This window comes from Xenia sp. Carnegie-2017, unplaced genomic scaffold (assembly GCF_021976095.1).
Source record: "Xenia sp. Carnegie-2017 unplaced genomic scaffold, XeniaSp_v1 HiC_scaffold_1, whole genome shotgun sequence".
Taxonomy (NCBI): Eukaryota; Metazoa; Cnidaria; class Anthozoa; order Malacalcyonacea; family Xeniidae; genus Xenia; species Xenia sp. Carnegie-2017.
The window spans coordinates 9,507,495-9,522,827 of NW_025813402.1; the positions used below are offsets into that span (position 1 = coordinate 9,507,495).

General features: G+C 36.3%; 1 protein-coding gene across 1 annotated transcript; it reads left to right on the forward strand.

The window, feature by feature from the left end:
• The first annotated feature begins 2,542 nt into the window (after window positions 1–2,542).
• LOC124438341 (proteasome activator complex subunit 3-like) lies at window positions 2,543–15,116 on the forward strand. Its single transcript, XM_046988406.1, has 12 exons — window positions 2,543–2,710; window positions 2,903–2,935; window positions 5,077–5,136; window positions 5,697–5,771; window positions 6,601–6,673; window positions 9,007–9,035; window positions 9,179–9,244; window positions 10,115–10,183; window positions 10,991–11,058; window positions 12,255–12,309; window positions 13,148–13,234; window positions 14,135–15,116. The coding sequence occupies exons 1-12, from the start codon at window positions 2,690–2,692 to the stop codon at window positions 14,213–14,215; spliced, it is 717 nt and encodes a 238-aa protein (XP_046844362.1). The 5' UTR covers window positions 2,543–2,689; the 3' UTR covers window positions 14,216–15,116.
• The last annotated feature ends 217 nt before the right edge of the window (window positions 15,117–15,333 follow it).

Sequence of the window (15,333 nt, forward strand, 5' to 3'; positions counted from 1 at the left end):
TTATTATGCGGATATATAACTATGTGGTTATGAATTCCTGGTCGAATTACACGATATATGTTTATTTTCGTTCCCATTTTCTTCATCCTCTCTTAGAAAACTCTTCGATATCGTATCGCGAGATAAAACAACTTATGGGTGTATCTGTTGTCGTCGACCATTTTCATCGTTTTCGTTGGCGACTGGCCAAGCCACGAGAGACTCGAAAGCTTTGACTAAGAAATTAAATGTGCCGGAAATTCAACTTCGCACAAAAAGAGGATTGGAATTTCAACAATAGCAAACAAAAAAAAGCAAAAGGTACGAGTGTACTGTCGAAGAGATACTCTTGTTACATTTGCCCACTGATGTTGTCAGCTCGTGACTTGGGGCAAAATTCCCTAGTGTTTGTTGATCACTAGCTACTTCATATGTAAGCCGTGTAAAGCTCTCTGAAGAGGAAATTATATTTTGAAAAGCGAATGAACAGAGGAACTATAAGCAAAATATAAGTGTGAATAGTGTCTCCCACAAATGATACACTTGTGATGTGATATTTGTGCCATTAGGTGTTTTGTTTTCGGAAAACGGTCTGCTCTGAATACCTAGAGGTCAACAGAAAATGTTTGTACTCAATGGTTTGTACCACATGCCCTTTTGAAAAGTACGTCATGACTCGGAGATCACAAAGTTCACTTTCCACGCTCAAGATTTGCTTTCAAACTTCACAATGTGACCATTTATTGCGTACAGATAATACCTGTGTTCGAAGCCACTAGTTGCCATGTGTTTCGTGCGCATGTGTCGTCATGAACGAAAAAGATCTATAAAATCAATAGGATGTGAGGAAAAACTAAAACCAAGCATACCTAAACAGTGAATTTTCTTTTAGAATTTCGGGGAACATAGCGATGTAAAATGTTTCATCTGTCTTTTCTTATACCACTAGATTATGGGTTTATGACTGTACGTTACGATTATTTCGATACGCGCTTTTGTTTGGAGCATTTTTGCTCGTATGTGCGTGTCTTTTTAGTAAAATCAACAAAGTTTTTGTTATGATATTAATCTGAGAAGAGTGGAAGATCAGCTTACAGCTTTGAACGTAAATTATTTGGGAATTGCAAATTTGGCAAAAATTTCAGAAAGTCAATGTATTAATAACAATTATTGTAATTTTGGAACTGACATTAAACCACGTTGTTTTCAATACAGTTATTGCACTTTTCAAATTTAGCTACTTGTTGGTCTTTAAAATCACGTTGTTTTTGTCAGAGAAATAGCAAAAGAAAAAAGTGATTGAGCTTAAAAATGTTAACTAATGAAGAAATCAAATTTCCATGTATCGAATAGCATAGCATGAAGTGTATTGAAGCAAGAAAACGAAAATTTGATGAAATGAAGAATACATGGTTTCCCAGAACAAGGCAATTGAGAATGTTCTGTAATATGTTTGTTGTATCTTCTTGAACATTTTCAACCTTGTTCAACTTCAATTCGGGTATGCTTATTAGTATAAAGTCACATTTTGTTTTGATCTCGTCATTTAAAATCCACAGTAACCTGCTTTCTTTATGAATATATCGGCCTATTTTTTTTTACTTCAAGAAGCCCCATCATGGTTTTTTGGCTTAAAACTAACTCAGTTACAGAATCTTTAAACCCCGAGACTTTAATCGCTCTTTAAAAATTAAAAAATTGCAATTTTCACATTAGCAAGTTAGAAACTTCAGCGTTGTATTATTTGAATATGAAAATATGAAAGGTTTATTATCCATCTTCAGATTAAAAAGTACGATGAATTTTCATTGATTTTCTATATATTTATCATACTATACTAAGAATTACATGTTAACTTTATTATATATATATTTACAAGATCTAGCAATAAAAGATTGTTTATGACGTTTGATCCCGGATAAAATACTAAAGTTTTACTTTTACGCAACTCGTGCAAATTTTCATTGGGATAAGGTACTAAAAATTTGCATGGATGATCAGGTTCCATTATAATCCTTTTGATCACTTGGGTAGTTGCTATCCACATATCCTTTGTTTTTTTCGGGTTCAGAGCCATTCTGTTATTATCAGCCCATTTCTGCAATTCGTTGATTACTTTTTGCATGGAACTGCGTTCACCTCTTTCAACAATCTGGTCCTGAGTGCAATCATCCGCATATTTAGATGTATTAACATCTATTTCTTTAGGAATATTGTCATCTAAATCATTTATATATTCATTAAAGAGACACATTTAGGAGTAATTTTAAAACTCGTCGTCTACTGTACCATAATCTTGAAATGCATAAGCCAAGAACTCATACAAGGAATTTAATTGGGTTTTATTAAAAACGTACTCTCAAGTATTCGCATTAATGACACAAGAAATCCTTATGTTTTCATTCTTTTAAAGGATACATACATTTTCCCGCGCTATGTGGAAATGGACAGAACGCAGAAACGCTGAAAAACATGTCGTCTTGGTACTCGCACGAAAGCCAGAGTTCTGAATGAAGTGCGCGTCTTTTATCCAAGTCACGGTTAATATAATATGCTGCCTCGCTGAGCTTCCGCCACAATATTATTGAGCCCGCGCGACTAGCGGATATCGAGGATCCCATTATCCGTGTTATTCTAACGAACGAAATTTAGCAAAACAAAATCTCTATACTTCAATTTCTTATTACCCTGAAATTAAACGACAATTTTTATGGCGTCTTCGGCCGCTAAGGTACGTTCATATGTATTGCCTTAACGTATTTGAGATAACTGATATGTTATCTGCCTCTGGCTTGTTGGTTTGAGTTTTTGTGATATTTCGTATGGAAAACGTGGCAAGTACGCGTGATCGTACCATCATGATAAATCAAAGAGTCCACGATTGTCACTTAACTTTGTCTAATCCACTTTCTTCCTTCCCTAGCTAAAAGGATATCGCCAAGAATTTACAACAAAGGTATTTATACTTTGCTCTTACGGTCTTTTCGCAAACTTTGCAATGTTCAAAAGTTCTTTGGGGCAATGCACTATCTTAATCTCGTTGACTAGTTCAACAGTTCATATTGAACAAATATTGCATTGGCTCTGTTATTGGAAGTAGTTTGTTTGCCCAAACTGTTTGGTACCCCAATCTGCGAATTTTGGCGGAAAACACAAGAAGGCAATGGTGTGCACCTGTTTCTAGCAAATACTGCCTGTGATTTATCCAGTTGAGAACATCCCCCAAAATTCTATTGGTTTTATGATTTGGGATTGACTTTTTTAGTATCTTTCTTTGTCTAAGGATTACATAATTTTTGCTGGACCTACCACACCAACTTTTACACTTATTTCAAAAATGGGGTCGAAATCTTGTGTGCTCTTAGACTTAGCTTCACTATGGTCTACATGAAGTAAGGCAATGGACAACAAAACAGTCTGCACATTAACAACTGCACATAATTTATGAAGATTTTCTACCTGTCATTTGGTTGCTACCATGTGGCATGCAAATATTTTTCTCACAGAATAAAGAGCTTCGATTCCTATTCCCTTTATTCAATGAGATTTTACTTTTTGATGTATTGATCAATGCAAATTCAATACACTTTTGATTATTGCTCAATTGTATTTTCATCAAAGACCAATAATATGCATTTGTAAAAGAAATGCCAAAAATGTCTTAGAAATCATCAATTAATTAAGGAGAAAAATTAGTGGATTGGCTTACCAGTGGTGAAGACAGCCGGAATTTTTACTCCTGGCATGCAAAAATTTAAACTTAATTCATACTTGTGCCAACTGGTGGGGTTATTGCAATTATGGAGAAAGCGAGAAATGGTTTGATGTTTGAGATGTTATATGTGCTTGTGAGACAAAGGTGAACCCTTCCTGATAAATATGGTGGTGTGAAGATGATGTCATTAAGTAAAGTAGATCCCTTTATTGTGTTTTTTTTTGGGAAGTGAATTGTGCGAGACTGTTATGTGTACAATGTAAAAATGGGTCCATGGACGATTTGTAAACTTAGTAAGAATGGGATCCTGAGACTGTTTGAGAGGTTTTGTGTGTGGAAGATGCGAGAAGCAATTTGATTAATAATGGAATCATTGAAGGAGTGTTGGCGAAGAGTTGGAAATTGGTCACTGTTATTCAGTCAGTGGCATGGCAAACTGGCGAGTTTGGTTGTGCTGTTTAAATTTCAGATCATGACTTCAGATTATTCATTTCTTTAGATCTAATTTTTTAATGAACACTGAAATATTTACATAGCACGACTTGTATATGAGTAATGTAGGTGACAGCAAAAGCTAAAATTTGCTGGTTGAAGTACAGCGATTGCGGGCAGCTTTCCAACTGGAAAGTAATGGAAAATTTTGTGAAGGACCAGACAGCAATATGTGGTGCAGAAATAATGGTGGACAACAGAATAGATCACATAAGAGATATGTTGAGATTACAGAAAACAATGGCTCAAATGGCCAAGGCGAACGGAGTGAGATGGTACGGCTATGTGATGTGATGAGCAGGGACTTTGAGAGCTTTCAAAAGTTGTGGGTGCTCCATAACTACCATATTCGTTATATGATAGCGCAAGAAATTTATTTTAGTGATGAAACTGTTTTGTGTCAGTTCATTTTTTATATTTGCGTTTCTTCTTTTCTAGCAAACATTACAAAAATCGGCCAAAATGCTTTTGTTGTTTTTCGTCACACACAAGGGACTTTCGTATTTTGTGACTTCCGTATTTCGTGACTTTCGTAAATGTTCAAGACATTTAAAATCCCCCGATTCATGGTACCCGTTCATTAATTTGAAAATTTGATACACCCGTATAACCCAGCAATCAAGATGTCGTCAACGTTCAAGAAAAAGCTAAATTTGTTCATGTCCTTCATATTGGCGACACCCAATCTTCAACAGTCTCACACACCAAAAATCGCACCATCCAAACGTGTTTATTTCAGTGTCTGAGCGAGTCAGTAGCACTTTAAATAGTAGTTGAATTAGCTAGCTACTTGAAGCAGTAGTACGATTTTTTAAGACGCATTGTACTTGAATTGTATTTAAAGGAGTTGTTCGGCTGAGTAATGCTTGTGAATTTTTTATATTTTTAAGACTGAAGCATTGGTAAAAGAGGTTTTCCCTTTAAAAGTTCTTCATCTTAACGATTTTATGGTAAGTGCAGTGGTATACGTAAGCCGTAACCCATTCCCGCTCTGAAAATTTAATGTATTTACTGATTGTCAAAACAATAAATTTCCGAGGAAATGAATAATAATGTTTCAAAATTTATTTACCATGACTAAACCGTGCGTGCTGGCTATACATTACATTTAAGAAGTAAAATATGCTTACTGTGTTTGCACAGGCTTATGCGAACCGATAAGACCTTTGTGAGCCCGAGACCGAAGGTCAAGACTCGAGAGTTGGTTTGCATAAGTCATTTCAAACACGAAAACTGTCATATATTTCTTTTATAAAACAACAATAATGCGAAACAGACAAATTTCAAACAAACGTTTTAATTTTCCTCTGAAATGTATTCATGATTGTGAATGTAAAAATGACTTTATTTGCTGTCAAAGGGACCTGTTTCGAAAAAAAGCTGGTTTTAACATTTGATTTGCTTGCGAGAACAACACATGAACTTGAGCACTAGCGAGCCTTATGTGCGCAAATGCTTACCATTTTTTATATCTTGTACCTTCATGCATTTCGTTTTGTTTGTTAAACAGAAAACGAAGTTTGAGTCGACAGATTTGAAAAAGATAAATGTTGACGTTGGTGTTCACGTGGCTAACGACCTTGAGGTTTGATTATTGTCAGTACTCACGTCATTGTCACGTGGCTAGTGACGTTAAACTTTGATTATTTTCTGTGTTCATGAGTTAAAATACTCGCATGGATACAGAAAATGGCGATTTCTTTGCAAATTGTAAATATTGTTCAATCCTATACAGCAAACATCCTAAAATACCCATCACAGAACAATCACAATTCTTACTTCAAAGTTTTGAATGCTAATCGAGCATTCCATTGTATTAAAAAGCTAATAACACTTTGATAACACAAGGTTCGCTCATCTGTAAACCTAAAATATAGCTGGAGGCGCCGAGCAATTTTAGCTAGGATACCGATGCACCCCTTGGAAAATTACTACCCCTCCTGTCAAATGAGCATTGATCTGCCCATGGTCACTGCTATTAAAAATTTTTGTTTGCTGTACAGTGGCGTGTGCAGCCACCTCGCAAGTTTGGTTGTGAGTACAGGGCATTTTTTGAGCAATTTCAGAGTGAAGCAAATCTTAATAAGTCTGTGATACACAGCTGGCTATGTGTTTGTCTAACCTGTTGCAACAACCATGAGTGATATGCTGCATCCAACAATCAAAAACCCATCCTTCGCAGTGACAACAACAGTCATTTTATCCGGAAGTCACAACCGTAGCATGCTTAGGGCCTACTTACGGGTAAATGCCTCAGTGCTCGTGAGGTTAAAAAATGCCCTGGAACACTTCCATAGTTTGTTTTGTTGCCGTTTGTTTATCTATGTTATTTAAAATATCATTGGATTTCAACAAGCAGATTGACGTGTCTGATGTTTTCACGAGAGTTTTCTGACGCAAACTCTTTTCTCCAGCCCTTAGCTAAAAAGAGGAAACATCAAGACGAGGAGCATGTTATACCACATAACGCTGGTATTGTCAAGAATGGTAGGAAATGCATTGACGCAATTAAAGCTCGATTTACTCCTTAAAAGATTGCTGTTTACTGTGGTCGCATGCAAGGTCGTCTAATCGTAGAGGTGAGCCGATGATCGGCAGAACATCGGCAGAACATCGGCATGGTCAGCGTAGTTAGGCAACATTAATCGAAATTTGGCAAACTCTGTTCTTTTTTGACAGTGTTTTCGTGGTTTCGGGAGTTCAAAGAAACAGTATCATGGTCATGCTTTGCGGGCTTAATGTATATGTTTTCTAGCAGCAACTTTCGTGTGAAGATTGTAGTTGTCAAAATTAGACTGGTATGGGGAGTACAATGTATCAATTCAATGTTTCGTGCAACTTGTTCTTCGATGATTTTTTGAATTTCCATTGTGCTGTTTAAATTAAGTGGCTTGGTTCTGTCTATTTTATTTGCTTCATCGAACATTTAAGTCCAATATCTTCTTTCAAACTACATAACCATGTATATTAACCAACGAACCCTTCTCACCACCACCCAACACCCCACCACCCCACCCCGTAGTTCTATTTTACGGTCTTTTTGTAGCCAAAGTTTTTGAGGTTAAGAGTTATGCTTTTGCTTTGATATTAGTTCATTTAAATTGCGTTCCTAATATACTAAAACGGCAATGTTCAAGGTCTTTAAAATGGGACCAAGCGCGCAAAGCACGCCTGATCCTTGATACTCATACATAAGAAACAGAAGAGTACGTTTTCCGTCACGTTCTGTTCTTTTTTATATAATAATCAATTATCTTGATTATTATTGGCTCATCGGCTCACCACTGCGTTCTTAATTGGTAGGTTTTTCATCTTTGACAAAGATCTTGAGTTGTTTGAGAGCATTGTTTGAGAGCACGAAGATCCCTCTGTTATGTAGCTACATGTTATTGGACGCTCTAGCGTTTTCCTGATTATTTTTTTACTTTTGTCAACGTTTCGTACTTTGCCGATTTCAAAACACCTGTTATGAGTATGATCAGACGAAAAATTTACTTGGTACTTGCAGTGGTGGATGCAGACTACCTTAAAAATAAATTACTGCTGCGCATTTTGGCGTATATTTACATTTCTAAGAACCTTAGAGGTTAATTTTAGTAAGGGGTAAAATCATATTCTTTAGAAATGAAAACCAATAGTATTTTTCTGAAAGTGATTTGAATTTAAAATTGACGAGCTATAATTTATTTTGACGTACACTGGAGCCGCCACTGTGAACTTGTTTAGTCGAGAATACTCTTAAAACTATGCCTGTAAAGTACGACTAACTGTGAAACTTAACGGTCGTCGCTGAGTTGTTACAAAATGCGCCTTTTGTGATGGACACTAAATTTACATGTTTGTAAATGTCGATCGTCCAGGCTGGTATAGTCCCGAGAAGGACTGTTTTTGTTGTTATTGACTGACGTTTCGACAACCTTAGGGGTAGTCATTTGACTCTGAAGATGACTACCGCTAAGGTTGTCGAAACGTCAGTCAACAACAACAAAAACAGTCCTTCTTAGGACTATAACAACCTGGACAATCGACATTTACAAACATGTAACGATACTCCCGGGTTCAAACCATTTACTTTATTACGGACACTAAATTTGTTGCACTTTAAGAGAAGGCTTCCGAGGCTAGCATAATATATGTGCCAGTTGTATGATTTTAACATTGGAATGGTTCTTTTGTATTTCGATGGGCTGTCTCAGCAGTAGAAAAATGAATAACTTTTCAAAACATTTTCAACTCTGAAATGACACCAAATTTTTTGTTACGGGTTGCGGTTCATATTTAAACGGCAAGAGACCCTTCTCGCGGTAGGTTATTTACGGCAGGCTTTTTAGTACGTTTCCTACAACCAAGAGACGTTTTTGGCTCAATGGCTTATTTTTATTTGTATATACAACATGAATATGCCTTTTTATTGAAAAAACTGTCAACAAAACATGAAATTTAGCTCAGGGCAATGCCAATTGTAAAATAGCAATGCAAAACGTCATGCTAAATTCAATTATTTTCGTAACGGCAAATCTCAACGGCAAGCGGATAGCTGAGGTTCGCCGTTTGATAAAATTCGCTATTATGTCAGTCAGTGATACGCATCTTAATAAGTCAACTCGGCGTCGTTGATTATTCTCATATTCATCTCACTGCTCCCTCGTGAATAATTTGTTTGACGATGATTGTGTTGACTTCAGTAACCAACTGTTTATTGTGGGTTTTTTTTGAAAAGAAATAATCATCCCAAATCCAATCTCAAGTTATCTTAATCCATGGAACGATCTCATTTTAGATCATTTCTTGTAATATTTATTTCATCGTTACTTCTTTAGGTCCTCTGAAAGCTATATCTCTGAATCAGGTACGTATTTTCGGTATATCGATACCGGAAGAAATTTTCGGCATTTCCCCGCTTCAAACACAACCTCCCTCCCAAAAAAACGCGCATGTGTTAAAATTCTTGCAGTTTGCTGTAATAACTTGAAACGCTCTGAAATATTGTAGACTCTGGTGGATCTTATTGAATCGCTTAAGCCAGAAATCAAGGAATTGATGGAAAACTGTAACTCGGTAGGTTGTCTTGATTCTTACAAACTGTGTCATTCTTCTATCGCATTCTTCTATATTTGGATTATATTTTTCTGCAAGCATAACTTTGAATACACAATGATTATGTACCTTTTAAATTAGTTTATTCATAGCACTTTTCATTCTCAAGATATTTTAGTTCGTGTGATGTAAACACGCAACTTGTGTCGTCACATTGCATTATGAGAATTTGAAAGAGCAGGTGTATTTGCTTACATTTTACTTCAACCGATTAGAGTTTTGTACTTTGTGAAGAGTTAATGGTATAAAAAATTGCCTAATCACTTCAGCCAAAATTGTCTGCATACTAAAGGGTGTTTTAAACTTTGCAGCGACTTGTTATGCAAAATAACGTCACAAGTTGTGTAAATCGCACATTACAAAAACTTCAATATCTTGAAAATGAAAATAGACATGTATAAACTGTTCTAGAAGATATAATTTCATTTTAAAAGTTCTGTTGAATGAAAATATAATTAAAGTGGTAAATTTTAAGGTGGCGTGGCAATGCATGCGAGTGTTTTCTACTTTCTACTCTATAACAAATAAACATTTATTATTACATACAGTAATACATTGTTACGTAGAACTTTTTCAACGTAACTTTGGATATTTCAATCGAACGTCGTGCTATTAGTTACGTACGGACACCAAATCACGGTACATAAGCTGTCTTCGTGAACTTTCGTTGACTATAATTTTAAAATAACCACCGGCTGCAGAACCGTAGCCATAGAAATCTCTGTTGATACATCACTCTTACGTTGTCACTCGAGATAGACGCATACGCGTTCCTATACAAAGTACCGCATTTGTCTTATTGAAAAAAGGATGATTCCTGTTTATTCTCAGGTGAAAACGTGGATTCAACTTCTCATACCGAGAATTGAAGATGGAAATAATTTCGGTGTTTCTATTCAGGTAATTTTTCATCTGATTCTTCTGTCTTGGTTTTGAAAGATTCGAGAATTGTTTTTTTGTGCATATGTCATTTTTCCCGTCTTATCGTATCAGACGCGGTACCAACTTTATTATCTGATGTGACAATTCATTGCATGGAGCATTGCCCGTTGGTGCTGGGTTTTTTGAAGTCTGTATATGCTATTTTGAATAAATTGGAAGATTTTGAAGACGGAATATCTCATTTACTTCCTTGAACAGTGAGAGGAAGTGAAAATTTCTTTCCTTAACAGTCGGAGAGACCGAAGATTACTTTTCTTTAAAGTTTGGGGACTGACCATTACTTCCCATAATAGTCAGAGGGTCTAGGGATTATTCTTTGCTTAACAGCCAGAGGGGCTAAAAATTACTTTCCTTAACAGTCACGAACTTAAGATTGCTTTCCTTAACAGTCAGAGGAACTGGAGATTACTTTCCTTAACAGTTGGAGGGACTGAAGACCTATCATTTTCTTTTCATCTTTCTTAGAGACGAATAGGTTTTTCAGGCCTTCACCTCGTTAAGTGTCTTTTTTGATACATTTTGTATGGCTGCCCCTATCTCGGCCACATTCTTTTTTAACATATAACGAATTGTTTGGCACTTATCCGAAGGAGTGACTGTGATGTTAAACTTTTATATCTCTGTACCGAGCACTATTATCTCGTACCTCAATTAAAATGCTGACATCTCGACGGTTTTCTATGCAGGATAAACTGGACTAGAGTTGCTTTTAAGCTCCTAAACCCTGTACGCTTAAATTTCCATTTTATTCTGTGATTTGAATAGGAAGATGTTCTGGGAGACGTGACCAGAATAGAATCAGAAGCAGCGTCTTTCTTAGATCAAATATCTAGGTATGTTACACAAAGTCTAGGTATGTTACACAAAGAACTCTTGGGTCCTGCATTTCGACTAATATTACTCGAGTCTGAGTGTTAAACAACACTTGAGCAGTTCAGGCTGGCACGTCATGTTATGTGCTGATAATAAACATAAAATTTATCAACAAGCTGAGCCAGCGATCATAAGAAGCTGAATCATTGGATTGTACTCAACATGAAGGCTATTTTCTACCAATGTTTTAAACCAAAGATTAAACGGCAAAGAGAAAGCTCGTTTCCACAGACGGGACTTTACCTGCAGACAGACGTTTGCAATGCATGTATAGCCATGTTGATGTTAAGCTGGCATTCCTTAATATTTTCAGTTCGATGATTTGAAACTAAATGGTTCGAGTTATTATACTTTGTAATAAGCGTATTTCATTAATGTAATATCAAGAAGACATACAAGGCATCATGAAAAAGTAATCTTAAGTCGCCTTCAGTCTTTAAGCTCTCGATGAAAGCTTTCGTCAGCCATACTAGGAAATCGTGTTTTAAAGTGCGGTTGGCAATATTTCAAAGTATTACTTAAGCTACGTGCAAACGCGCTCAACATGTTGACTCAACATTTACTCAACATTATCTTGCTCTTTTTGTGTGATGTTTAGCGATGTGTGCAAACGCTCTCAACGTGTGGAGCGATGTTGAGCCTATGAGATAAAATATTCCACGATGCTTAGCAATAGCGGGAACTATACATACATATTCAGTTCAGTGACGCCATTTTTACAAAATATACGCCGCACAGTGCGCATGCGTTAGCTCAACATTGTTGAGTGAGCCGTGCAAACGCACTAAACAATGTTTAGACGTGCATCGATGAGCGCGGAACAAAAAAAATGATGAGCGCTGTTGAGTCGAATGTTGAACAAGTTCAAACTTCTCTCAACAACGCTCAACACCGCTCAACACATCTCAAAACACCACTCAACAGGCTGTGCAAATGCGCTCATCATGTTGAGTCTACAATGTTGAGTGAACATGTTGAGCGCGTTTGCACGTAGCTTTACACACCGTTGACCATTGTTTATATCTGGCTAATATCGGTCGAATTTTGCTGAACGAAAAGTTCTTACTGAGAGTACTTTTCATCCAACTCTCCCCATTATCTTCGCTTTTGCTGTTGTTGACCCGTCTACAATTCTTTATTGTCAATTTTGCTCTAGATATTTTATTACTCGAGGAAAGGTGGTTTCGAAAGTGGTCAAATATCCACACGTTGTAAGTATAAAGGGGAATTATACATTGACTTTAAACTGGCTTTCTTTTTTAAGCCGAAGCTACCTTAGTGCTTTCTGACTTGTGCGAAAACAGTTTTCAAACGAGTCGTAGTAAAACCGGCTCCGTTCTTCGAAATTTATTGTTTTGAAATATTCGTGTAATAAAAATTAATGCCCAACATAAAGTTTTAATTAGAGCCATAGAAATAGACCAAAAATTGTAAAGACAAAACGTCACAATAAATTCAATTTTACAATTTTTGGTCTACTTCTATGGCTCTAATTAAAACTTTATGTTGGACATCAATTTCTGTTACACGAATTCGATTTCCGCTCGGCAAGTCTCTCGCTACTGTTTTGAAACATGGCAAGCATTTTTGTTGACATTCCCCGAATTAACGATTTCGCTATAGAGTGTTTTTATGTGACGTCAAGGCAGCCATGTTGGAGGACTACATCAAAGTGCCGATGCTCAACAGAGCATGAAATTAGCTTAAATTCTTTTCACTATATGCGATTTTCCCCCAACATGACGACCAATGAAAACACTCTATTGCGGTTTTTGCTACACTCGTTCCTCACCATTGAACTAAAATACATGGAACGCCATCTGAAGCTAATAATTGAAGCCAAATCTTACACCCAGACACGCGAGATTACACCCAAACACGCGTGTGTAGCGTTTCGAGATTCTCTCGCCGGGTGAAATGGCTGATTGGCTACACACGCGTGTCTGGGTGTAAATTTGGCTTCAAAAAATTATTAGACTTTTCTATTGCAGGTAGCATTCCATGTATTTTACTTCAATGTCCGTCACTTATCGTGAAAATATCTTTCAGATGGATTACAGAAGAACTATCGTAGAACTGGATGAAAAGGAGTTCATAAGTTTAAAGTTATGCTGTTGCGAATTGAAGAATCATTATGTGAGTGTTCTTGAATTTCACTCCTCTTAAATTAAGAGGGGTTTAAGGGTGTGATAAACATAATGGTATTGGTAGGCAGGTGATCACGTGACCGACGTCTTTCTCTGTGCATTAAGATATGCAAAATGTCTTATACAGTCTATTTTGATAATTTATTCTATAATTTAATGAAGTATTAGCTACAAAAAATGCTCCGAATGATAGGTCCATTTTGAACTCCATATTTGCTTAAGAAAAGCGAAGACAGTTTCACAGTTTCAGCTTATTTGTCTTTCTCAAATAAGAGGATGGATAATGGACGTTTATTTGGAGTTTCCAATCAGTAGTTTATATTATACAAAAAAGATGTATTTCGTGTTTGCACAGCCTTGTGCAAACCGAGGAGACGTTTGTGAAAACTCGAGAGTATATCTGTGGTTTGCACCTGCACAAGAGTTTTGCCAAAGCCTTTGCAAACTCAGATTTGTTTATTTCTTTTATTAAATAACGATGATGCGAAGCAGATAAATTTAAAACAAATGTTATAGTTTTTCCTATAACTTGTACTTATGATTATATGCAAATTTTATTTAATAGATTTAATTAATTGTGCTCAGTTGCATCCGTACAATTTAGAGGAAATATTAAAACATTTGTTTTCATATTATCTGTTTCCAATTATCGTTATTTTATAAAAGAAATAAAAGATGTCATTCGTGTTTCCACTGGCCTATGCAAACCTCCGACCGTTTTGAGAACTTTTGAGCTGGTGGAAAACCTCTACCTTCGGTCTTGAGTATGCACTGATCTGCTCTCGAAAGGTCTCCTCGGTTTGCATGTGCAAACACAGTAAACCTCTCTTCTTAAACATGTCATGATGAATCGAAGAGAAAAAGTTTTTTTTGCAATTGGATTTTACAGCTATGTCTTCACGATACTATCACTAAAAATCTGGACAAGATCAAGAAACCGCGATCATCGAACACCGATTCTTTGTACTGACAAAGAGCTCATGCTAGCTTCGCCATCGCCGTCTTCCCGTTTCTGTATATTGTACACGTAACTGAATTTGAAGACAAGGACGACATGCGACGCGAGAGAGGCACCGTATAAAACTATATACAAATAACAATATAAAACTAACAGTTCTATTACTTAAATGATATTTTAGTCGAACGGCGACTGTCGAGGAAAATTGTCAACGAAGAAGGCGACAACGGTTCCTTTATTTCCGTAATGTAGAAGATGACAGATAGACGTTTCACCAAAATCGAATACATCAAAAAATCGCGTGAGAAAGGACTCGTTTTTCGAACACGAGGAAGCGTCATACTTATTTCTTTTTAAAAAGTGCTTATAACCGTATCATGGGTGTTTATTGATTCAGAAAGTTCTCAAAAAGTTTGTGAACAACTTCTACATTTTATAGTTTTTACATACAAAAAGGTATTTCTGGGAATATAGCTCGAACACAGAATTTGAAAGACAGCGTATCTCAGAAATACTCTTTCAAAAACATTATAGAAATCGCATTGTAAATTATGCTTTGTCATAGACTTTATTGCGAAATTTGCCTTCTTTATGACAGTTCAAACACTGCGCGGGTACAAGAAAATTGTATTAAGCATTATAATATAAGCTGAAAAAATTTCCACAGATGTATTCCTGGGCTCCTGTCCTCAAGTTTGCTGTTTTTTCCCCTTAAAGTTGTGTTTGAGCTGTCATCATTTTGGAAATACGCATTTTGGGAAGTTTAAGACATCACTTTTCGAGATCTATCAGTATCAATAAAAACCCAAAATGAGGATATTGAGCACGTTTCATGCTTTTGGATGTTTTGTTGTCGTCTTTTTTTTAATCTTTCATGCTCGAGGTCCGTGATATTAAATTCTTGTAAAATGTATCCTAGCTATCCTTTATTGTCATCTTTTAGTTCCTGGCGTTGTTTCTTTCAAACTTTGTTTATAAATTGGCCATATCTTATGCTGATCGTCATCGTTTTGTTAGGTAAGATCTTTGAAGAACACGTTTTGGAATTCAGCGTGTTTTTAGCTCGTACCATATTGATGATCTTATAGACAATGAAGAGATTTGCTTTGATTGGTTTCTTTGAGCGCCGT